The following is a 25,922-nucleotide window of genomic DNA, read 5'->3' as shown; positions in this document are numbered from 1 at the left end:
CCGCTGCTCAAATAGAAAAGTGTTAAACTAATGAAAGTTAGATAACAACCTGGGGAACCTGCACAAAAATTGGCTTCGCAAAATAACGTTCTGGCTGTTTTTGAGAATTTTTATGGCGACAGCCCAGAATCTGTTTTCAGGCAGCACTTCCCCAAATATCATCTCCCTCTCATTAAAAAATCACTCAAAGAAACAAAACAAGTATATACAAGTATCCAGCAATCATAATATGCAAAGAATGAGTGATGCCGGTATACCTCCCCCCAAGCTTAGGCTTTTGGCCTAAGTGGAGATCAACCCCAGCGAGGGTCAGGGTTCCACGCCGGTGGATCGTACATGGCGTAGTCATAGTAGGGCCATGATACGTCTCCAACGTATCCATAATTTCTGATGTTCCATGCTTGTTTTATGACAATACTTACATGTTTTGCTTGCACTTTATAATGTTTTTATGCGTTTTCCGGAACTAACCTATTAACAAGATGCCACAGTGCCAGTTCCTGTTTTCTGCTGTTTTTGGTTCCAGAAAGGCTGTTCGGGCAATATTCTCGGAATTGGACGAAATCAACGCCAAACCTCCTAAATTCCCGGAAGGCTCCAGAACACCGAAGAAGAGTCGGAGGAGAGCCAGGGGCCCCACACCATAGGGCCGCGCGGGCCAGACCCTGGCCGCGCCGGCCTAGGGTGAGGCCACCCTGTCGACCCTCCTGCGCCGCCTCTTCGCCTATAAAACCCCTTTCGACCTAAAAACACAGTACCAATTGACGAAACTCCAGAAAAGTTACTGAGGCGCCGCCGCCATCGCGAAACTCCAATTCAGGGGACAGAAGTCTCTGTTCCGGCACCCTGCCGGGACGGGGAAGTGCCCCCGGAAGCCATCTCCATCAACGCCACCGCCTCCATCATGCTCCGTGAGTAGTTCCCCCATGGACTACGGGTTCTAGCTGTAGCTAGTTGGTATTCTCTCCCCCATGTACTTCAATACAATGATCTCATGAGCTGCCTTACATGATTGAGATTCATCTGATGTAATCGGTGTTGTGTTTGTTGGGATCCGATGGATGATACATTATGATTAGTTTATCTATAAAGTTTGTGAAGTTATTGTTGCTGCAATCTTGTTATTCTTAATGCTTGTCACTAGGGCCCGAGTGGCATGATCTTAGATTTGAGCTCTATACTTATTGCTTAGATTGTATCTACAAGTTGTATGCACATGTCACTGTCCGGAACCAAAGGCCCCGAAGTGACAGAAATCGGGACAACCGGAGGGGATGGCGGTGATGTGAGGGACACATGTTTTCACGGAGTGTTAATGCTTTGCTCCGGTGCTCTATTAAAAGGAGTATCTTAATATCCAGTAGTTTCCCTTGAGGCCCGGCTGCCACCGGCTGGTAGGACAATAGATGTTGTGCAAGTTTCTCATTGCGAGCACGTACGACTATAATTGGAAAACATGCCTACATGATTAATGAATTGATGTTCTTTCTTAATGCTTTATCAATCCTGTCAATTGCCCAACTGTAATTTGTTCACCCAACACTTGTTATTGGAGAGTTGCCACTAGTGTAGATAGCTGGGAACCCCGGTCCATCTCTCATTATTATATACTTGTTCTCTATGTCATTGGAAGTAGTATCAACTATCTTCTCGTGCCATTACCTCTGTGTTACTATTACTGCTGCTGTGTTACTATTACTACTGCTCTCATATTACTGCTACTTTCACATCCCCTGTTACTAGTGCTTTTCCAGGTGCAGCTGAATTGACAACTCAGTTGTTAAGGCTTATAAGTATTCTTTACCTCCCCTTGTGTCGAATCAATAAATTTGGGTTTTACTTCCCTCGAAGACTGCCGCGATCCCCTATACTTGTGGGTTATCAAGACTGTTTTCTGGCGCCGTTGCCGGGGAGGCATAGCTCTACTCATAAGTTCACCTGGGGAGTACACTCTACCTCTCTCTCTGTTTTATTTTATTTTGTTTTGCTTAGTTTACTTTTTCCTAGTTTACTTGTGCTTAGTTTATTTCTGTCTAGTATTACTTTGCTTAGTTTACTTTTGTCTAGTTTATTTCAGTTCTGTTTTATTTTCCTCATATACCCAAAAATCCATAAAAATTTGAAAAACCGAAAAATTAAAAACTGCTGTCATGGGAGAACCAACAACCTACTTGGAGCTTATGGAATGTTATAATTGTTATAGAGAATCAAGAACTGGTAAAGTAATGAGTGCTATGATAGAAAAATTGAATACAATTGCTAGAATCTTGCTTAGACGCCATGATATAAACTGTTGCTCTCAACAGGATACTAAACATCTTAAATTTCAATGTGGCTTTAGTGAGGAATTTTTTATTAAGAACTATAATCGGAATTGCTATATTCATTATGGGTTCGAAGAGGTAGAACAATTTGTCTTATTTATGGGAGCCTCCGAGATAGAATCCTTCATGGTTGAGAATTATGAAACTTGTGCTATTTGTAAGGACCTTAAAGATTATGTCTCTACTATCCTTAATTCTTGCATAGAATGCTACAGTAGGAATCCTTATATCCTTGATTATAAAGAGAGACACATTAATACACAAGAATGCACTCACAATTTGCAGGAACCTGTGGAAGAAGAAATTGATGAACCTGAAAGCTCATTGGATGAAAAAGAGGAGGAAATTGATGAACCTGAAAGCTCATTGGATGAAAAAGAAGAGGAGAGCGATGAACAAAAGGGGGAAGAATGGATTAGATACCCATGCCAACCTTCTAATGAGAGTAACTCTTTATCTCTTACACTATTTGATTGTCCTCCATGCTTACCGAAAGAGGTTGAATGTTATGTTCCTGTGGATTCTCTTGAAATATTACCTATGAGTAAAACTTGTGAGAATAATTATGCTACTGTTATATATGATAATCCATGCTACTTTGATAAATCTTATGATAATGCTTTGTTTGTGCCTGATGTTGAAATGCATGGTACTAAAGAATTTTGCTTGGCAAATGTTTATGATAAAGCTTTAGATGATGGTCCTATGTTACTTGATAATATTAATTGTACTACTAATGAAAATGGGATTGGAGAGTTCTTGACTTTATCTATGTGTCCCATATCTCTTGAGATTGATCAATCATCTTGTTATATTATTGATAAAAGTGAGTTTGAAAGTTTTGATCCCACTATTTTTGAGCTTGATAAAAATTATGTGTTTGTGGATCATGAAAAGTATGCTGCATGTGATAGTTATATTGTTGAGTTTGTTCATGAAGCTACTGAAAATTATTATGAGAGAGGAAAATATGGTTGTAGAAATTTTCATGGTACTAAAACACCTCTCTATATGCTGAAACTTTTTAAGTTACTCTTGTTTTACCTTCTTATGCTTGTCACTTTGTTCTTCATGAATTTATTTGTGTACAAGATTCCTTTTCATAGGAAGCATGTTAGGCTTAAATGTGTTTTGAATTTGCCTCTTGATGCTCTCTTTTCTTCAAATACTATTTCTTGCGAGTGCATCATTAAAACTGCTGAGCCCATCTTAATGGCTATAAAGAAAGCAACTTCTTGGGAGATAACCCATGTGTTATTTTGCTACAGTACTTTGTTTTATATTTGTGTCTTGGAAGTTGTTTACTACTGTAGCAACCTCTCCTTATCTTAGTTTTGTGTTTTGTTGTGCCAAGTGAAGCCTCTAGTCGAAGGTTGATACTAGATTTGGATTTCTGCGCAGAAACAGATTTCTATCTGTCACGAATCTGGGCTGTTTTCTCTGTAGGTAACTCATAAAAATATGCCAATTTACGTGCGTGTTCCCCAGATATGTAAGCAACTTTCATTAGTTTTGAGTTTTCTGATTTGAGCAACGGAAGTATTTATTTAAAATTCGTCTTTACTGGCTGTTCTGTTTTGGCAGATTCTGTCTCTGTTTTTTGCATTGTCTCTTGTGGACTTTAAGCAAGGATTTCTACACGTGGAGAGCTGTAGCTAATGTTTTATTGAGTTCTTGCAATGTGTCACTACAGGACCAAGGTGGATTCAAGTTTTTTGAGTACTAACCCCTCTAATGAAGTTTATGAGAAGTTTGGTGTGAAGGAAGTTTTCAAGGGTCAAGAGAGGAGGATGATATATGATCAAGAAGAGTGAAAAGTCTAAGCTTGGGGATGCCCCCGTGGTTCATCCCTGCATATTTCAAGAAGACTCAAGCGTCTAAGCTTGGGGATGCCCAAGGCATTGACGAGGGAACACCTCGGCAATGCCTACGTATTGTAGACTAGGGTTTCGGGAGAGCGACGATGGAGATTCCGGGGACGAGATTAGGCACACGACGTACCCAGCTTCGGGTCCCCTCGGTGGAGGATCCCTACGTGCTGCTAGCAATCCAGTATATGATCATAGATGTGTTTACAGGGTGCCGCCATAGGCGGAGCTATGTTGTCTATATTTTGTCTATCTGTTGTCCTCTCTATTTCGGGTGCCCTGGCTAGCTTTATATATGCAACCAGCCTAGGGTTTTACAAGAGTCCTAGTCGACTACTTCTTCGAGTTGTCTTGTTGGGCCTTCTCTATATTTGGTCTTCTCCATATTGGGCCGAGCCAGGTATACTAATAATGGGTACCCGAAGGGTATGCCCATGTCAGTAGCCCCCGAGTTTATAGGGAAGTCGAAGACTTGCGTAGAAACTCCAAGCATAATCATCTCCGGAGTCGAAGAAAATACAAGGCGAGGTCCATGTCGTAGATCATGTGTAGGGTAGATGATGTCGACGATTCTTGAAATTATCGGGTGCGCGGCAGCGCTCCCGATGGGAGTAGCCCCCGAGTCTATGGGCAAGTGCTTGCACTTGGGCATAGACTCAAGTTGTACTACTCGATGAAGAACTTAACTATATTTCTGGAGGACTTGATGAAATCCATGGGCTCCCGATGGGAGTAGGCTCCACTCGAGTCGTAGAATCGAGTTGAGTCTACTAACCTTGATTGTCATAGATGTTGTCGAAGTTATTTTTCTATCGGGTGCGCGACCAGCGCTCCCGATGGGAGTAGCCCCCGAGGCTACAGCCAAGTGTTTGCACTTGGGTGTAGGCTCAACTTGCTTGTAATTGACTCCACAATTTTTCCTCTTTCTTATCGGGAGGGTGAACAATACTCTCGATAAGAGTAGCCCCCGAGCCTATGAGCAGGTGCTTGCACCTAGGCATAGGCTCAAGTTGTACTACTCGATAAACAACTTGGCGCAGCCCCTCTTTTTATCGACTCCAGGCCGTTGCTATTTTTATTTGACATCCATATCTATATTGTACAGGGATAATGGTAATTGGGGCTAGTTCATCTGACGGATCAGGTACTAGTTAACTGCTCTAGTGGCAATCCGCAAAAACCTACTTCAAGATCACGTCCCTGGACATGATCTCGGGATACTGGTGTAAACTTCGACAGGTGCCGCTTAAGGTCTTACCATTCTGTCGAGTCCCAGTCATATTTATCGGGTACCTAACGCGTCCGTTAGGATTTTTCTTCGTATCTGTTGATACGGATAAAAATAGCAGAGCGCAGTCTTCGGCGATGCCATGCCCAGCAGAACGGATCTGGGGTCTTACCTTCGCAAATTTGCAGCATTCAGAAATTGATCGCAACTTTGGCGTTCTGAGAATATATTGTCGAGTGCCTTGTTCGGCTGATGCAATGACCCATTTTGCGGGTTCTTCTATATTTTTCTCTCGGGCTTGATGAGACAGCCGAATATATTGGTTCTTCTATATTGTTGTCACGCACATCGCCGATGCTCTTGCTCAGAACAAATGACGAGTCAATGGACCCGAAGATTTGTCCATCCTCTTTTTTTTTCCTCCCCTTTTTTTTTCTACTCCTCTTTTTTTTTTTTTTTTTTTTTTTTTTGGTTTCTCCTTGATGATAATTTCGTCGAGTTCCTCCCTCAGGAAAATTTCTTCGGGTCCTCCTTGAGGACAATTCTTCGGGTTCCTCCTTCAGGAAAATTTCTTTGGGTCCTATTTGAGGACAATTCTTCGGGTTCCTCCTTCAGGAAAATTTCTTCGGGCCCTATTTGTGGACAATTCTTCGGGTTCCTCCTTCAGGAAAATTTCTTCGGGTCCTATTTGAGGATAATTCTTCGGCACCTCCTTGAGTATAATTCTTCGGCACCTCCTTAAGGATAATTCTTCGGCACCTCCTTGAGTATAATTCTTCGGCACCTCCTTGAGTATAATTCTTCGGCACCTCCTTGAGTATAATTCTTCGGCACCTCCTTAAGGATAATTCTTCGGCACCTCCTTAAGGATAATTCTTCGGCACCTCCTTAAGGATAATTCTTCGGCACCTCCTTGAGGATAATTCTTCGGGTCCTCCTTGAATAAAATTTCATTGGGTTCTTTTTTGAAGAAAATTTCGTCGGGTTCTCTCACAATTTTATCGGATTCCTCCCTGAAGAAGATTTTGTCGGGTGCTATTTTGATTTCGTCGGGTTCCTCCCTGAAGAAGATTTTGTCGGGTCCTGTTCTCTCTTGAAAACAATTTCGTCGGGTTCTCTCTTATATACTTTGAAATTTGCTATCTCCTGCACAAATAAACAAACTTTTTCTATCTTTTCCTTGACTCTCTTTTTCGCATGCGGTGTCAGATGCTCGGATTCGATGATATGTAGAGTGAATATATGCCGCGCAGCCCCCGAGTGTCGGGTGCGATGAAAGTAAATGATAATCAACTTTGCGTAAAAAAGAACACTTAGCTTATTGGGCACGACGGAGTCGATGCGATGAAGTCTTAATTGAGTGCCGAGAAGAAGTCAAGCTGAAGTAGAAAACACCAAACAGCGAAAGCAAATGCCACCATATTTGTTGATGAAGAAATAGCCGAGCCCCCGAGCGCTGCTGGGGTGATATGATGATATTTGCTTAGATGTTGTGTCGCAGTTGCGACCCGAGGCGAAATCATGGTCGAGCCCCCGAGTGTTTGCTATGATATCGAAAGAAATTGATGGAGTCGCGACGTCATATACGGTAAAACCATTTAGGATGAAGCCATTGTCCATAATGTAATATGAGCCCATGAAGATGAATCGAAGATGAAGTATTTGAGATGAATCCATATTGAAGATTACGCCATTAAATATAGAGCATATATTAAAGATAAATCCGCCGATATCATAGAGGATGACCCCATTGACCCGAAGAATCCCGTAATAAGCATAGAAGATGAATCCGCTGATATCAAGAGGATGAATCCATTGATCCGAAGAATCCAGTAATAACCATAGAAGATGAATCCCTTGATAGAGGATGAATCAATTGACCCGAAGAAAATAGTTCCAGTAATAACCATAGAAGATGAATCCATTGACCCGGAAACGCATCGGGTAATATTGTATAAGTGAACCAATAATAACCCAAAGAAAACCAATCCAATAATCCGAAGAAAATAAATCCACTGAGCCGAAGAAAATAATTCCACTGAGCCGGAGAAAATAATTCCACTGAGCACTAAGCCGAAGAAAATAATTCCACTGAGCCGGAAAAGATACATCCAGGGCCGAAGAAAAGAAAATCACCAAGTAATCGAGTATATTTGTGATAATGAAGTAATGGCGCAGCCCCGGATGTCGGGTGAATTTGCTGTAGTGATGCAATGTTGCAGCCCCCGACTATTCGGGTGTGGCGAAAGTAAATAAATAATTAACTCTTGGAAGAGGGAAACTTAACTTTTTATCGGGTGTGGCGAAGCCTATGTGGATCCAATTCGTGCCTCCGACGTAGTCTGTAGTCGCGCGACATCTGGCCAGAAGTAGTCGCTATGGCCATCATAGTTGATGAAGAGATCCGCGGTGGTGAGCCCTCGAATGTAACGAGTGCGCGACGACGGGCGCGGTCGTCCGAGCAGAGTAGTCGAAGTTTTGTTTCAATCTGCAGTTATATTGGGACGCAAAAACCTGCGCGCAAATAATAATACGAGCCAAAAAATATTTGACCAAATAAATCTTGCGAGTAAAAATTAACTGGAAGTATAACACCTGATATTTTTGTGTTAGATGGCGAAAATCATGACAGTAGGTTCACGACAGGCGAGCCCCAAGTATGGCAACTGTACGCGGCCAAGTAGCTGAGATTTTATTCGGGTACGTCTTTCTTGCTCATGGCGTGAAATAGCAAAGCGGTCATTATTAAATATCGATTGCACTGATTCCTGTCACGATTAGGTGAATAGCATGAACCAAATCCAAGGGTATCAGTTAACATGAGTAATTTAAAAAGTAATGAAACTTAGCTTTTCTCTGCTTGGAGTAGACAACTTGAATTATTATATGTCCACATATGAATGCATGACGTGTATAGTTGCTGCGTCTTGAATATTAATCCCAGGGCAGAACTTGTTCTGAATTCTTCACGCCAGAGCACCTTGAAGATGGAGAAAACGGGACATGTCCCTGCCTCCTCTTTACTGGGGCAAGTTCCGAGGCCTGCTATACGAGATTGATCATCTGTTTCCTTCTTTTATCCTGACAGATTGATTGGCTGTCTCCTTCCTTTATCCCTGCATGTACTGATGCCAATATACTCGGCAGGAACTGACTTAGACCGGAACAAGATAGGGTTGCCTGTACTTGGATCCGATACTTTGTCTTGAAGACGGTTGTCGATAATCAGGGTGATGCTGATTGACTTTCGGGATCTTGCGATTTCGAAGATAGGATAAACCGGTCGGCAAATACTGCGGATCCGGCCGATCATGCACACGTTAGTGCTGCTTCCAGCCACCATGAAAATATTTCCTTGATGACGAAGTCGCTGGATGTTGACGAAGATGACGATGATGGATCCCGCCCGGATCACAAAATCCAGCCGACGCAGATTCCCACAGACGGCGCCAATCGACGAGGGAACACCTCGGCAATGCCTACGTATTGTAGACTAGGGTTTCGGGAGAGCGACGATGGAGATTCCGGGGACGAGATTAGGCACACGACGTACCCAGCTTCGGGTCCCCTCGGTGGAGGATCCCTACGTGCTGCTAGCAATCCAGTATATGATCATAGATGTGTTTACAGGGTGCCGCCATAGGCGGAGCTATGTTGTCTATATTTTGTCTATCTGTTGTCCTCTCTATTTCGGGTGCCCTGGCTAGCTTTATATATGCAACCAGCCTAGGGTTTTACAAGAGTCCTAGTCGACTACTTCTTCGAGTTGTCTTGTTGGGCCTTCTCTATATTTGGTCTTCTCCATATTGGGCCGAGCCAGGTATACTAATAATGGGTACCCGAAGGGTATGCCCATGTCAGGCATCCCCTTCTTCATCAACTTATCAGGTTCCTCCCCTGAAACTATATTTTTATTCGGTCACATCATATGTGCTTTACTTGGAGCGTCTGTGTGTTTATTTTCGTTTTGTTTGTTTGAATAAGATCGGATCCTAGCAATCCTTGTTTGGGAGAGAGACACGCTCCGCTTTTTCATATGAACACTTGTTCTTTGTTTTACTTTTAATGTTCAATGATAAAAGTTGGAAGCTATAGCACTTATTATTATTTGGTTAGAAACAGAAAATGCCTCATAATGTCTTGGATAATTTGACACTTGGCAATTGTTTTGAGCTCTCAAATAGATTAAGTTTTTTTTTCATGTGGTTTAAACCTATTAGTGGAGAACTACCGTAAAGCTTGTTGAAATTGGTTTGCATAATTGATCTCTCTTAAGGTCTAGATATTTTCTGGTAAAGTGTTTGAGCAACAAGGAAGACAGTGTAGAGTATTATAATGCTTGCGATATGTTGTTATGTAAGTTTTGCTGTACCGGTTCATACTTGTGTTTGCTTCAAACAACCTTGCTAGCCTAAGCCTTGTATCGAGAGGGAATACTTCTCATGCATCCAAAATCCTTGAGCCAACCACTATGCCAATTGTGTCCACCATACCTACCTACTATGTGGTATTTCCTGCCATTCCAAAGTAAATACTTCATGTGCTACCTTTAAACAATTCAAAATCTCTTATTTGTGTCAATGTTTTATAGCTCATGAGGAAGTATGTGGAGTTTTATCTTTCAATCTTGTTGGGCAGCTTTCACCAATGGACTAGTGGCTTCATCCACTTATCCAATAATTTTGCAAAAAGAGTCAAGCGGGGTTCCCAGCCCCCAATTAATTAACTTCATTAATAATTCTCTTCACATGTTTTGCTCTGATTCATCAGTAAGCAACTTAATTTTGCAAATAGACACTCCTCCATGGTATGAGATTGTTGGAAGGCACCCGAGGATTCGGTTAGCCATGGCTTGTGTAAGCAAAGGTTGGGAGGAGTGTCACCCATAAATAAAAACTAAAGTACATGTGTAAACAAAAGAGAAGAGGGATGATCTACCTTGCTGGTAGAAATAACGTCCTTCATGGGAGCCGCTCTTTGAAAGTCTGTTTAGCAAGGGGGTTAGAGTGCCCACTACCATTCGTTGACAACAACAAACACCTCTCAAAACTTTACTTTTATGCTCTCTATATGATTTCAAAAACTTAAAAAGCTCTAGCACATGATTTAATCCCTGCTTCCCTCTGCGAAGGGCCATTCTTTTACTTTATGTTGAGTCAGTTTACCTACTTCTTTCCATCTTAGAAGCAAACATTTGTGTCAACTGTGCATTGATTCTTACATACTTGCTTATTTGCATTCATCATATTACTTTGTGTTGACAATTATCCATGAGATATACATGTTGAAAGTTGAAAGCAACTGCTGAAACTTAAATCTTCCTTTGTGTTGCTTCGATGCTTTTACTTTGAATCTATTGCTTTATGGGTTAACTCTTATGTAAGACTTTTGATGCTTGTCTTGAAAGTACTATTCATGAAAAGTTTTGCTATATGTTATCTATTTGTTAGCAACTATAGATCATTGCCTTGAGTCACTTCATTCATTTCATATGCTTTGTAATAGTATGATCAAGGTTATGTAAGTACCATGTCACTACAGAAATTATTCTTTTTATCGTTTACCTGCTCGGGACGAGCAGGAACTAAGCTTGGGGATGCTGATACGTCTCCAACGTATCCATAATTTCTGATGTTCCATGCTTGTTTTATGACAATACTTACATGTTTTGCTTGCACTTTATAATGTTTTTATGCGTTTTCCGGAACTAACCTATTAACAAGATGCCACAGTGCCAGTTCCTGTTTTCTGCTGTTTTTGGTTCCAGAAAGGCTGTTCGGGCAATATTCTCGGAATTGGACGAAATCAACGCCAAACCTCCTATTTTTCTGGGAAGGCTCCAGAACACCGAAGAAGAGTCGGAGGAGAGCCAGGGGGCCCCACACCATAGGGCCGCGCGGGCCAGACCCTGGCCGCGCCGGCCTAGGGTGAGGCCACCCTGTCGACCCTCCTGCGCGGCCTCTTCGCCTATAAAACCCCTTTCGACCTAAAAACACAGTACCAATTGACGAAACTCCAGAAAATTTACTGAGGCGCCGTCGCCATCGCGAAACTCCAATTCGGGGGACAGAAGTCTCTGTTCCGGCACCCTGCCGGGATGGGGAAGTGCCCCCGGAAGCCATCTCCATCAACGCCACCGCCTCCATCATGCTCCGTGAGTAGTTCCCCCATGGACTACGGGTTCTAGCTGTAGCTAGTTGGTATTCTCTCCCCCATGTACTTCAATACAATGATCTCATGAGCTGCCTTACATGATTGAGATTCATCTGATGTAATCGGTGTTGTGTTTGTTGGGATCCGATGGATGATACATTATGATTAGTTTATCTATAAAGTTTGTGAAGTTATTGTTGCTGCAATCTTGTTATTCTTAATGCTTGTCACTAGGGCCCGAGTGGCATGATCTTAGATTTGAGCTCTATACTTATTGCTTAGATTGTATCTACAAGTTGTATGCACATGTCACTGTCCGGAACCAAAGGCCCCGAAGTGACAGAAATCGGGACAACCGGAGGGGATGGCGGTGATGTGAGGGACACATGTTTTCACGGAGTGTTAATGCTTTGCTCCGGTGCTCTATTAAAAGGAGTACCTTAATATCCAGTAGTTTCCCTTGAGGCCCGGCTGCCACCGGCTGGTAGGACAATAGATGTTGTGCAAGTTTCTCATTGCGAGCACGTACGACTATAATTGGAAACATGCCTACATGATTAATGAATTGATGTTCTTTCTTAATGCTTTATCAATCCTGTCAATTGCCCAACTGTAATTTGTTCACCCAACACTTGTTATTCGAGAGTTGCCACTAGTGTAGATAGCTGGGAACCCCGGTCCATCTCTCATTATTATATACTTGTTCTCTATGTCATTGGAAGTAGTATCAACTATCTTCTCGTGCCATTACCTCTGTGTTACTATTACTGCTGCTGTGTTACTATTACTACTGCTCTCATATTACTGCTACTTTCACATCACCCCTGTTACTAGTGCTTTTCCAGGTGCAGCTGAATTGACAACTCAGTTGTTAAGGCTTATAAGTATTCTTTACCTCCCCTTGTGTCGAATCAATAAATTTGGGTTTTACTTCCCTCGAAGACTGCCGCGATCCCCTATACTTGTGGGTTATCAGGCCACTGTGCAGAAGAAGAACGTGGAGGCTCCACATGTCCAAAATGTTGATGTGAGGAACTTGCTGCATCGGATGAGTCGAGGGGTTCCTCGGCCTCCTCAGTGTTGTCTCTTGCATGATGGCCTCCTCCCTCTATGTGTGCATTCAGTGCACCTTCTGTGACTGACCAATCATTCCTGGAATCAAGGTTAAATAGAACAGGCGCAGGCAATTTTACTAGTTTTTCAGTTTTCTTAGTTAATCTCCAAGTTTTCTTATAAAAAGTCATCTTGTACAACAGGTTACCTAGGTTAGATGAATTAGAAACAAATTCATGTTTAATCATGGAGGCTATGTCAAGTTTCTCTACGGTGAACGGAATATCAAGATGGTGAGGTTCTACGCCATGCATATCTAATAAACGAGAGGCGATGAGACCTCCACAAATTCCTCCCTTTTCACGGTTAGTAGCAAGTCTATAGGCTATCAAAGCACCCAAGTTATAAGTCCTATCACCTTGTAATGCAGCAGCTAAGAAGGCTAAATCCGGGATAGATAACTTACTTCCATTCCTTCTGGCAAGAACGCACTTGGTGATGAAATAAGCAAAGTAACGAATGGCTGGGAGTTGAATACTACTAATTTTACCACTATCCTCTGAGAAGCTCCTTCCATGACAAATCATCTTGTAGAGATTCGAGAGCTCTTGCGGCGATCCCCTCATCTTCTCGCACGATCCCCATTGCGGCACTTTAATGGCTGCACAAAAATCACTGAATGGCAAGTTGACAGCTTTATTATAAATCTTATACTGAACCGTGGGGTTAGATTGCGACCAATTGAACTTAAAGTCCTGCACAACAGACATAGTTCATTTTGCATATTGGCTTGGCTCTCCATCAACAAAATTGCTCAACCCTGCACGAAGAATTAGACTTTGAACATCTGCCAATATTCCTGCGCTTCCCATGAAATCTGCGCACGGGTAGTAAGAAGGGTATACCCCCTCTTCGCGATTCACTCTCATGACTTGTTGTACCTCCAATTCTTGTTGATTCAATTGATATCTATTCCACTCCATTTTCTGAAAATTTTCAACAATCATTATAAAATTTGATTTGGCGACATATAATCAAGGGAAACTACTATAGGAACTTGCTAGAGTACTAATCATGCATCAAAACTAATTTATTCAACTTAGAACAAGCATGCAAGCTCACCATACATGTTACCTACAGCAGCAAAATAATCAAGATATACTCAACCAAACGAAATTCTACTTGGATCATTGGAGGAGTCACATACCAAGGAGCAAATGTGCCAAATTTCAGCAAGAAATCTGGGCTGAGCAAGGAGATCGAAAAATCCTGAGCTCTTGAGCAAAAACGCGAGTGAGAGAAAACTGGTTCGAGTTTTTTCGGGAGAGAGAAGATTCTGGGAGAAAGAGATGACAAAGTGGAGCAAGGAGGGGCCCACACCACAGGGTGGCGCGCCCCCCTCCTTGGCCGCGCCAGCTGGTGGGGTGGCCCCCTGGGGTGCCCCACTGGTCATCCTCTGGTGCTCCCAGGTGCCTCGTCGAAAAATAGGACCAACGGTATAATTTTTGTGAATTTTTGAAAACTTTGAAAAATGCACATTTCTGGGTATTAAGTTTATTATTACTGGCCAGGAATTTTTTTTTTGAAATCTCTAATTAACTAAGGAACTTTGCAAATCAAAAGTGCTACAGCAAATAGAACAAGTGGAGGAAGAAAGAGATGTTGTTTACCCCCTCTATGCACATAAAAAGTATTTGTTAACAAGGTTGATCAAGTCTTGCCACCAAATAAATTTTACATAACATATGAAGAAATAAACCTCAAATCAATCATGTTACTTTGAATTGTATTGATATGGACCCAATCATAAGAGTTTGATATTCTTCTTTAGGCTCATATATAGGACAATCAATAGTTCCAACTTTGATAGTTCTCACATTAGAGATAGTATTAACTCCACATGCTTTCTCAATCCTCTTGGGAAAATAAACGGTATGTTCCTTATCATCAACATTGAAAGTAACCTTCCCTTTGTTGCAATCAATGACAGCCCCTGCGGTGTTAAGAAAAGGTCTCCCAAGAATAATAGACATATTATCATCTTGAGGCATTTCCAACACAACAAAATCAGTTAATATCAAGCAGTTAGTAGTAACTTGAACAGGAACATCCTCACATATACCAACAGGGATAGCAGTAGATTTATCAGCCATTTGCAAAGATATATCAGTAGGTATCAATTTATCTAAATAAAGTCTCTTATAGAGAGAAAAAGGCATAACACTAACACCGGCTCCCAAGTCACATAGAGCAGTTTTAACATAATTATTCTTAATAGAACAAGGAATAGTAGGTATACCTGGGTCGCCCAACTTCTTTGGAACTTTGCCATTGAAAGAGTAATTAGCAAGCATGGTGGAAATTTCCTCATTGGGGATTTTCCTTTTGTTAGTAACAATAGCTTTCATATACTTTGAATAAGGAGGCAATTTAATAGCATCAGTCAAAGGGATTTGCAAGAATAAAGGTTTCATCCAATCACAGAATTTATTATAGTGTTCTTCTTCCTTTGATTTTAATTTCTTAGCAGGAAAAGGCATTTGCTTTTGCACCCAAGGTTCTCTTTCATTACCATGTTTCTTAGCAATAAAATCTTCTTTAGTATACTTTTTATTTTTAGCATGCTTTTCAGGTTCATCTTCAACTTCTTCTTTATCAGAAGTGTCATTCTTATCATTATCTTTATCATTATCATGTTCATTACCACTTTCAGTTTCAGCATCAGAAATAGAAATACTATTAGGATCATTAACAGGTTCAGAGGATTCTACAACATTTTTATGTTTCTTCTTCTTTTTCTTAGAAGGAGCACTAAGTTCAATTCGTTGAGAATCTTGTTCAATTCTTTTGGGATGCCCTTCAGGATATAGAGGATCCTGGGTAGAGACACCGCCTATAGTTGTTACTTCATAAGCATGTTTCTCTTTAGAATTATTTTTCAACAAGTCATTTTGCACTTTAGTGAGTTGATCAATTTGAGTTTGAACCATTTGAAAATGTTTAACAAGCATCTTAACATCATTGGAGGTTCTCTCCACAATATCATGCAAATTGCTAATAGCTTGAGAATTTTCCATTAGATGATTCTCTACTCTCATATTAAAATTTTCTTGCTTAAAAATATAATTATCAAACTCATCTAAGCATTGAGCAGGAGGTTTTGAATACGGAATATCTTCCCTAGTAAAGCGTTGAAGGGAGTTTACCTCGATCATGGATGAAGGGGGAATTATCTCACATATATCTTCTATGGGAGGTAGATTCTTCACATCTTCGGATTTAATACCTTTTTCCTTGAGAGACTTCTTAGCTTCCCTCATATCTTCATCATTCAATTCAATTAAACCCCTCTTCTTCAATATTGGCGTTGGAGTTGGTTCAGGTGTAGTCCAATCATCATAATTCCGGCCTATTTTAGCCAATAATTCTTCAGCTTCGTCTGGAGTTCTTTTCCTGAAAACACAACCAGCACAACTATCCAAATATGCTCTAGACGCAATGGTTAGTCCACTATAAAATATATCAAGTAGATCATTCTTTTCTAAATCATGTCCAGGTCGAGCTCTGATAAGAGAACAAAATCTTGTCCAAGCCTCAGGCAATTTCTCTTCATCTCCCTGGTCAAACCTATAAATTTTCTGTAAAGCAATATGTTGAGCACTAGCAGGAAAGTATTTTCGAAAGAAAACATCACGCAAATCAGTTGGATTTTTAATAGAACCAGGAGGCAAATTATTATACCAAGTTTTAGCATCATCCTTTAATGAGAAAGGAAAAAATTTAGCGACAAAGTAAGTACGCATCTTGACATCATCAGAAAACAAGCTACTCATAGAAGAAAGCTCAATCATGTGTTCTACAACACTTTCTTTTTCAGTACCAGAAAAGGGTGTTTTCTCTACAATAGCTATATGAGATAGATCAAGAGAAAAATCATAATCTTTATCCTTAATGCATATAGGAGATGTGGCAAATTTAGGATCAGGAGATAACTTATGTCTAACAGTATATTGTGCGAGAAACTTTTTAATTTTTCGTGCATCAGTAGTAGCATTGCATCTATTAATAAAATCATCATTAAGCTCCACATAATCCTCATCAGGATCATCACTAGAATAATCAACAGACTCAGGTGAACTAACAGGTGTAGTAGCATTAGGAGTTTCAGCATTTTCAATTTGTCTAGACCTAGCAATTGTAGCATCTAGAAAGGATCCCAATGAACCACTATCATCAAGCACAGCAGAAACATTATCAATATTATGAGAGTTTTCAGATTCAGCAGAAGTACCAGCAAGTGAAGCTTGCGGCGGTGAAACAAGTTGACTTATCACAGATGGTGAATCAAGTGTAGCAGAGGTACTCAGAGTTGTACCTTTTCTTGTAGTGGATGGTAATATGGCGACTTTAGGATCGCGAGTTTTACCCATGATGGAGAATTTGCAGCGAACAATATCAATCCAAGTGAACTTCCAAATAAAGCTATGCTCCCCGGCAACGGCGCCAGAAAACAGTCTTGATAACCCACAAGTATAGGGGATCGCAGCAGTCTTCGCGGGTAGTATTACCCAATTTATTGATTCGACACAAGGGGAGACAAAGAACACTTGGAAGCCTTAACAGCGGAGTTGTCAATTCAGCTGCACCTGGAAACAGACTTGCTCGCAAGAGTTTATCAGTAGTAACAGTTTTATAACGATGCGATAGTAGAATAACAGCAGCAGAGTAACAAAGACAGCAGTAGTGATTATAGTAAACAGCAGGATTAAAATACTGTAGGCACAGGGATGGATAACGGGCGTTGCATGGATGAGAGAAACTCATGTAACAAACATAGCAGGGCATTTGCAGATAATAATAAAACGGTGTCGAAGTACAAAGCAATCAATAGGCATGTGTTCCAATTATAGTCGTACGTGCTCGCAATGAGAAACTTGCACAACATCTTTTGTCCTACCAGCCGGTGGCAGCCGGGCCTCAAGGGAATCTACTGGATATTAAGGTACTCCTTTTAATAGAGTACCGGAGCAAAGCATTAACACTCCGTGAACACATGTGATCCTCACGTCACTACCATCCCCTCCGGTTGTCCCAATTCTTGTCACTTCGGGGCCATTGGTTCCGGACAGCGACATGTGTATACAACTTGCAGGTAAGACCATAAACAATGAATATCATGATGAAATAATAACATGTTCAGATCTGAGATCATGGCACTCGGGCCCTAGTGACAAGCATTAAGCATAACAAGTTGCAACAATATCATCAAAGTACCAATTACGGACACTAGGCACTATGCCCTAACAATCTAATGCTATTACATGACCAATCTCATCCAATCCCTACCATCCCCTTCAGCCTACAGCGGGGGAATTACTCACACATGGATGGGGGAAACATTGCTGGTTGATGAAGAGGCGTCGGTGGTGATGGCGGTGATGATCTCCTCCAATTCCCCGTCCCGGCGGAGTGCCAGAACGGAGACTTCTGGCTCCTGCGGCGGAGTTTCGCGATGTGGCGGCGTTCTGGAGGGTTTCTGGCGACTTCGACTTCTCTCCGTGCGTTTTTAGGTCGAGGCCGATAAATAGTCCGAAGGAGGGCGTCGGAGGCCGACCGAGGGGGCCACACCATAGGGCCGCGCGGGCCCCCCCGGGCCGCGCCGCCTCATGGTGTGGGGCCCTCGGGCCTCCACCTTATTTGTCCTTCTGGCTCCGTCAGTATTCTGGGAAAATAGGGCCTTCTGCATAAATTCCGAGGATTTTCCCGAAAGTTGGATTTCTGCACAAAAACGAGACACCAGAGCAGTTCTGCTGAAAACAACGTTAGTCCGTGTTAGTTGTATCCAAAATACACAAATTAGAGGCAAAACAATAGCAAAAGTGTTCGGGAAAGTAGATACGTTTTGGACGTATCAACCCACGGTACACGACTCTAGCAGCATCGTCAAAACTCGTGATTTTAAGCATTTCTGGCTGTTTTCGTGGGCTATAGTCCACGTTTTTTGGGTCCCGGGAGGATTTCGATGCCCCGTGACCCCCGGTACACGACTCTAGCGGCATCATCAAAACTCGTGATTTGGCGCATTTCTGGCCGTTTTGGTGGGCTATAGTCCACGGTTTTCGGGTCCCGGGAGGATTTCGATGCCCCGTGACCCCCGATACACGACTCTAGCAGCATCATTAGAACTCATGATTTCGAGCATTTCCTCGTGATTTCGAGCATTTCTGCCCGTTTTGGTAGGCTATAGCCCACGGTTTCGGGCCCGGGAGGATTTCGATACCCCGTGATCCCTCGGTACATGACTCTAGCGGCATCGTCAAACTCGTGATTTCGAGCATTTCTGCCCGTTTTTGTGGGCTATAGTCCACGGTTTTTGGGGTCCCGAGAGGATTTCGATGACCCGTGACCCATGGTACATGACTCTAGCGGCACCTTCAAAACTCGTGATTTCGAGCATTTCTGGCCGTTTTCGTGGGCTATAGTCCACGATTTCGGGTCCCGGGATGATTTCGATGTCCCGTGACCCCCGGTACACGACTCTAGCGGCATTGTCAAAAATCGTGATTTCGAGCATTTTTGGCTGTTTTCGTGGGCTATAGTCCACGGTTTTTGGTGTCCCAGGAGGATTTCGATGCCTTGTGACCCCCCGGTACATGACTCTAGCGGCATCGTCAAAACTCATAATTTCGAGCATTTCTGGTTGTTTTCGTAGGCTAGTCCATGGTTTCGGGTCCCGAGAGGATTTCGATGCCCCGTGACCCACGGTACACGACTCTAATGGCATCGTCAAAACTCGTGATTTCAAGCATTTCTGGCTGTTTTCGTGGGCTTTAGTCCACGTTTTCTGGTTCCGGGAGGATTTCGATGCCCCGTGACCCCCGTTACACGACTCTAGCGGCATCGTCAAAACTCGTGATTTCGAGCATTTCCGGCCGTTTTCCTGGGCTTTAGTCCAGCGTCCCAGTCGGTCTGCGGAGTAGCGGCCCATATAACGCTGTGACGACTTTGGACGCGAATGGTTCACAACGACGTTTCGGCTTGATCGGGAGATCTGAACCATTCACGTTCCTGATCCGACGGTTCAGGATACAAAATCACTGTGGTTTGGCCTAGGTGGTTCCATTATACTGTTAACTAATGCTAAGGTGTTCAAGAGCTTTGCCTCGTTGCCTAATATTGTTGTTTTGGCTATTAAGAACACCTATTGTTGGGATATTGTGGGTGCCAAACAATTGAGCTGCTTGGCTTGCTTTGTACTCTAAAACTCTTCTTAATAAAAAAATGAAATAGGCAATTTTTTTGCCTTGTTTCAAGTAAACAAAAACTGCGGCCCAAAACTGTTCAATAAGTCTTCAAAGTGCGCCGCGCGGCCTAAAAGGTAAGCTCTTTGCTAAGGCCTGACTCTTTGCAAACAACAACGAGGGCCGGGCAAAGTGGTTTGGGTGATTGTTTTTACATCGAGTGGACCTACAAAAAACGAGAGAAAAAAACTTACCACTCTCGCCAGGAAATGCAAATTTCCACAAGGTAAATGTCGGAGTTCCACTTACCGTGGCACTCTGCGCGTTATCTTGCGTAGGAACAGCGCACACCACTAACCAGTGGCTTCGAGTGGTTGTTAATCACGCGTTTATTCACCATATTCACGTTTGACAGATCTTTTCAATGTGCAGAAGAGATTTACATCTCAGAACCATTTGAGTACAATATCCCAAAGTGGACCTTGCTTGTAACGATTCCGTATGAGGCTCAACTCATCAACGCGCAAAGGTCAATAAATGTGTCAACCTACTGTAGACCTCCGGTATGCATGTGTTGGGAGATTGTATAAACTTCTGCTACCACTACTCGGCCCCAAATAATTTTCATAGATTTAGGCGAAACGTAGGCTAAACTATGACTAAATTCATAGAACAAGGAGTAGGTATTAATTTATCGTAGGAAATAAAAATGGGAATAGAAGGTGTCATAATCAAAGTACATGCGAGTTGGGGGGATATATACGTACATGTATGGTCTAGAGCATTACAGCTAGATGCTGTCATGATATTTCTTGACTTTTAGTCTTGCTGACAAGACATGGCAAACAGTGAGCTGAGATGATGATGAGGTGGACGATGTAGAACAAAAGATGATGGTTTCATCAGTTAGACATTTACCATTCTTAGAGGATGATAAATCATAGAAGAATCTATGTCTCGGTTTTCCTGATAAATTGACCTTTATGTTACGTAGATATGTAACCATTTGACAAATTCATTAAGAAATCAAGCAGGCTTCCTTCTGTGTTATCTAAGAATAGCAAGCTGGCTGATTGTTAATTACCATTTCACTTCACAACTTTGGCCAGTACTTTTTAGTAATATTTTATTGGAAGAAGTATGTACTATATAAATATACCTCTGAATCGTGTCATAATTTGGTGCGCCAAATTAAGAAAGCTGTATGTAACTTCTTGGCTTAAAAAGGTGATTGGACATTCTACGGTGGGTAAGGAATGAGAATGTAAGCGGTTCTAACATCACCGAATCACTGTTTTGCAACCCTTTTCCTAGTTTGTTTTCTCATTGCTCCCTAATGGGAGCACACTATCGTTTCAAAAATAATACTGGGAGCACAACTTCAAGACCTGGCTAGGTAGAAAAACTAGTGTGCAAATGTGTAGAAAAGAGATGCTCAAATACAGAAGTGTTGGATGACAGCGGTACGTAAACAGTACACACCTTGGATTCTTGCATGAATATTGTGATAATCTAGATTCATGCAAAACAATTACAAATGAAATCCACCATGTTTGCAATGAAAAATATATGTCTAAATTACTACCAGATTGAGCCAATATTTAAGTGATGACATAATTATGGTAGTCATTAGTGCCCGCTTGATCGATACAACGACTTCCTACCGGTTCTCGCATGGCATGATCCTAAAAATTATTTTCCCCTAATAGAAAGCACAATACATATAGAGGGTCACCAATTGCAAGAAAGCAAACAAAATTCCCTAGATTTTCAACAAAACCACCACACTTTTTTCCCATGGCTGAAGCTGATCTAAGACCTATAGACGATGTCCCCTCTCCATGTTAGAAAGGAAGACTAATGTCACCATGAATGGCAAGTAGATCTCTGAATTGCCACCTGACAGGTACCCCTGCTTGCTACCAACTCATAACTACACATGGATGCATCACGCATGGACATATAAACACTCTGCTACTCATGAGACGTAGATATTTCTAGTGGCGTGTACTATACTGGATGCAATGCATACATCTTTAGTTTGGTCTTCCCTTTTGTCTCAAAGCAGCTGGTAAATACCCTATGAAATTGATATCTTTGTGTTGTAACCAGTGCAAACATGGTCAGAGGCAGCTAGCCTCCTCCTAGTTCTCACAGGGCTTCACAGTTCACATTTGAGCCACTAGCAGTGCAAGCTTTGCCTGCATATAGCTAGCTAGATCCCAACAGGTGAACAACTATTATTTAGCTGCAAGCTTTCAGATAAAGTTGGGCAAAGGGTGAAAGATGACTTGCCAAGCGATGATGGTTAGAGAGATAGGGACAGAAGGCGGAACCTAGGGCCAAGATGCATTATTGGCTAGAGTATGATGGGCGTGCATGCATGGGAGTTCCCATCTTGGATTCCCTTGTTGTGGAAAACATAGGATTCGTGAACATAAAGGAAAAAAAGGAGAGAATGGAACTAAGGTAATTAACAAAGGCACACAAAAGGGGATCTCATTTTTTAAGAAAAAGGCACACAAAAGGTAATTACTAAAAAGCTATCTTTCTTTGTGATTTATAAGTGCTAGAAAAGACTTTTTTTTTTTGCTTTGCAGCCGAGGTCCATGGTTCACCACTCCATCAATGGTTGATTTATATGTTGTGATCGACCAACACTTTTCCATTGTTTCAAAAACATCATATTTCAAACTTATTACAAAATGATTTATGAAATTCATGGTCCCTGTGAGTAATTAAATTAAACCTAGTGAGAAACTAAAAAAATACAAAAAAAAGCACAATTCCAAATAGAACCTAAGAACTTGAACTATTAATTTTCCATGTGCTTAAATTTTTACAGACCATGTATGGTGGACTTCTAACAAGCCAGGATTCGAGGACATTATCAGCTATGTCAAGCACAAAAGGGAGGACAATGATGTGCCTTGATACTTCTACTGTTTTCTTTTATTCTCTAGACACTGCTTGCAAGCTATGTTGTGTTTTTTATTTTGTTTCTTATATGTACTTAATTTTTTTGTTGGATCTCTCGCAATAAATACTCCGTCCTTTCCAAATAATGTTGCTTACAATGTAGGTTCAAAGTCAATTTTTGCAATGCTCGACCAAGTAAATAGGAAAAAAAATATTAACATCTATACTAAGTTAGTGGAAATTGCGTACAAAATAAAACTATACCCTATGATGGATCTAATAATATGGATTTTGTATCCTATACAAATTTAATCGAACATTATAATGTTTTGATTTTGGCCAAAAAATATGTGCAACATACCTTAGGAAGAAGGAAGTAACTCACTCTAGCTGTTCCGTGAATTTAAAAATTAAAAGCACTTAGACCATGCACCATGTGTGGTAAAAGCGAACCATAAACTTCTCTCTTCTCCTCTTGAACCGGTCAGATACATAGTGAGGCATCGGCTGATATACTCTGACACAAGAAGAAGCTTAACAAGTAGGTTCGCTTTTTTCATACAAATCTGGAACCTAGCAGCAAAATTGTGAGAGAAATGAGATGCGTACATGCATGAATCTGAGCAGAGAGAGGGTCGTACTACCGATTCCATACATATCAGCTTATCCAAAGCGGTTCCGAATTCTGGCACCAATTTCTTTGAACCACCGGCGCTACATAAGTCATAACACCTGGTGTTAGATATGCATATGATCGCATACCTCTAACACACCATATCAAATCTTTAGCCCTCGTTTTGTACTAGAGTTATTGTGATAGTAGGGATAATCTCCACCAAATTTTAAATCCCCACTTATTTCTAAAAATATGTTTGGTACTAGAGTATTGTTCGAGTTTAATATTCGTTTATCCCCACTTTTTCCTAAATCTCTGTATATTTTTCTCAATCCCCAATACTCTACCCATACCTACTGAATTGAGGATGGAATTTTATGGGGATTTGAGTGACGATAGGGGATCACCTAATACTTTAGAATATTATCTGCACTAATCCCCACAAAAACTCTAGTACCAAACAATATCTTAAGGATTTACGGCGGGCAAAAAGCCAACCCGAATTAATCAATTTCATCAAACCTTTGATTGTCATCTACAAACCGAAGGCAAAACCCGGAAGAATAGAAAAGCAAAACAAACATTTATATAATCATTGTCAACCAATAATCATAAAACAAAAGGTTTATTTTAGTGGGAGAAAAAACAGTAAAGATCATCTATTCTATATATATATACGCACCCACAGGCCACAGCACACACCATGACCAAGCCAATACCCCACGCACGCGTCCATGCATATATCATCTCTTCACTATCATCGTCTCATCACCCCGGCCCTTAGCTTGACGGCACATTTCTAAACCATAATAAACGTACCCAACATTACATGGAAGACCACGGCGCCGGCTGCCACCCCGCCCTGCTCCACGGCGGTCAGGCGGCGTTTGCTTACGGCGTGTGGGACGCCACGCCCCTGGCCGCCTTCGACGCCGACGGCCGCGGCGACCAGCAGCCGCTGGACGAGTGCTTCGCGACAGCGTCGGAGCTCCGGGAGGCGCTGCTCCGCGCGCTGAACGAACTGGACGCGGTGCGTGGAGCGCACCAGGCGGAGCTCCGGCGCGTGGAGTCCGAGGCTGCGCGACTGGTGGCGTCCGCGGCCGCCGAGCGCGACGAGCTCCGGCGCCACTGCCACTCCCTCCTGGTCCTCCTACACCACCACCAGACCAGTCCTCCGCTCCAGAGCCTCCCCGGCCCTCCGCTACTCCATGCAGTCGGCGTTCAGGGAGGAGGAGAAGGAGTATGCGCCATGGACGAGCACGTGACGGTGGTGTCGTCCAACGATCAGCAGGAGGAGGATGCTGAGCTGGAGATGGCGCTGGCGCGGAGGTTGCCGGAGAAGGGACGGCTAGTGGAGGCCGTAGTTTCAGCAGGCCCGCTCCTGCAGACGCTCCTCCTGGCCGGCCCGCTCCCGCGTTGGCGCCACCCGCCGCCGCCCGCCCCGGCCGACCTCGTCATACCGCCGTTCAACCCCGGCCGCCAGGCCGACGCCACCAACTACTCATTCTCGTCCGCGTCCTCTTCTTCGCCGGAGAGCAACTGCAGTGGCGGTGGCGTCGGGCCGGCGCCGCCAGTGCCAGCAGTACAGCAGCAGCATCACGCGCTCCCCGTCCCCGCCTGCTTCCACATGATGGGCTCTTCCTTCTGCATGTAGCCACTAATTTACATGGTTTGTCATTAGCTAACGTGGTACTTACCAACTACTCATATGCAGCATAGTAGTACTGCACATATATAAATTAATTAAGGTTGGGTTGGGATTAGTACAGTATAGCTACTAGTACTTGGCTCATCCGCTCGTTGGATTAGTAGGATGATCAGTAATATGCCAGTGGTTGAATAATTATCTGTGTGTGATTAAAAGGTGGTAAAGATGCCACTTTTGGTACGTAGATCTAGCACGGAGATGTCGAGTGTCAGTGAGAAGATATGAACAATAATATCAAGTACTTAATTATGTGGTAGTATACAGTGTGTGATGCTCATTCATTTCTTAAATCTTAATGTTAGTGAGCACGGACCGATCGCAATACTGGAAAAGCGGTTCGTGCATGCATGGAAAGCGATCCGCGTGGCTCTCATGCACGTCCTCAATTCGATCTTGTTTGGACAGGGAGGTATTGCACCAATTCTGTCTTCTGGAATTGGGAAGGATATTAGTTCAAATTACCTAACGACAAGCAATCGAAAATAAGATGGTGGAAACCAGTCTTCAAAAAAAATCTTTAGAGCTTCTAAATTTGGAAGTCGGGAACTACTCCCTCCATCTCATAAAGATTGTCTGAGTTTTTTCAAAATTTAGATGTATTTAGACATTAAATAGCATCTAGATATATCAAAAAATTTGACAAATTTCAGATAAATTTTATGGGACGGAGAGAGTATATAATTTTTTCTATGGACTACTCTACATGCCATTACAAGAACACTGGGAATAACCTAATGATATATTTTTCTCATTCTCAATGGATTTATCAATTTGTTTTTAATGTTTCTATATTCCTGTATTTTTAACTCCCG

General features: G+C 42.2%; 1 protein-coding gene across 1 annotated transcript; it reads left to right on the top strand.

The window, feature by feature from the left end:
* Positions 1–24,119: 24,119 nt before the first annotated feature.
* LOC127329588 (uncharacterized) lies at positions 24,120–25,356 on the top strand. Its single transcript, XM_051356083.2, has one exon. The coding sequence runs from the start codon at positions 24,232–24,234 to the stop codon at positions 25,054–25,056; it is 825 nt and encodes a 274-aa protein (XP_051212043.1). The 5' UTR covers positions 24,120–24,231; the 3' UTR covers positions 25,057–25,356.
* The last annotated feature ends 566 nt before the right edge of the window (positions 25,357–25,922 follow it).

Source organism: Lolium perenne, chromosome 2 (genome assembly GCF_019359855.2).
Source record: "Lolium perenne isolate Kyuss_39 chromosome 2, Kyuss_2.0, whole genome shotgun sequence".
Lineage (NCBI taxonomy): Eukaryota > Viridiplantae > Streptophyta > Magnoliopsida > Poales > Poaceae > Lolium > Lolium perenne.
This window is presented reverse-complemented; position numbering and strand designations above follow the sequence as displayed.

Coding starts and splice junctions, on each gene's coding strand:
- LOC127329588 (XM_051356083.2), top strand. CDS start 24,232: ATGGAAGACCACGGCGCCGGCTGCCACCCCGCCCTGCTCCACGGCGGT.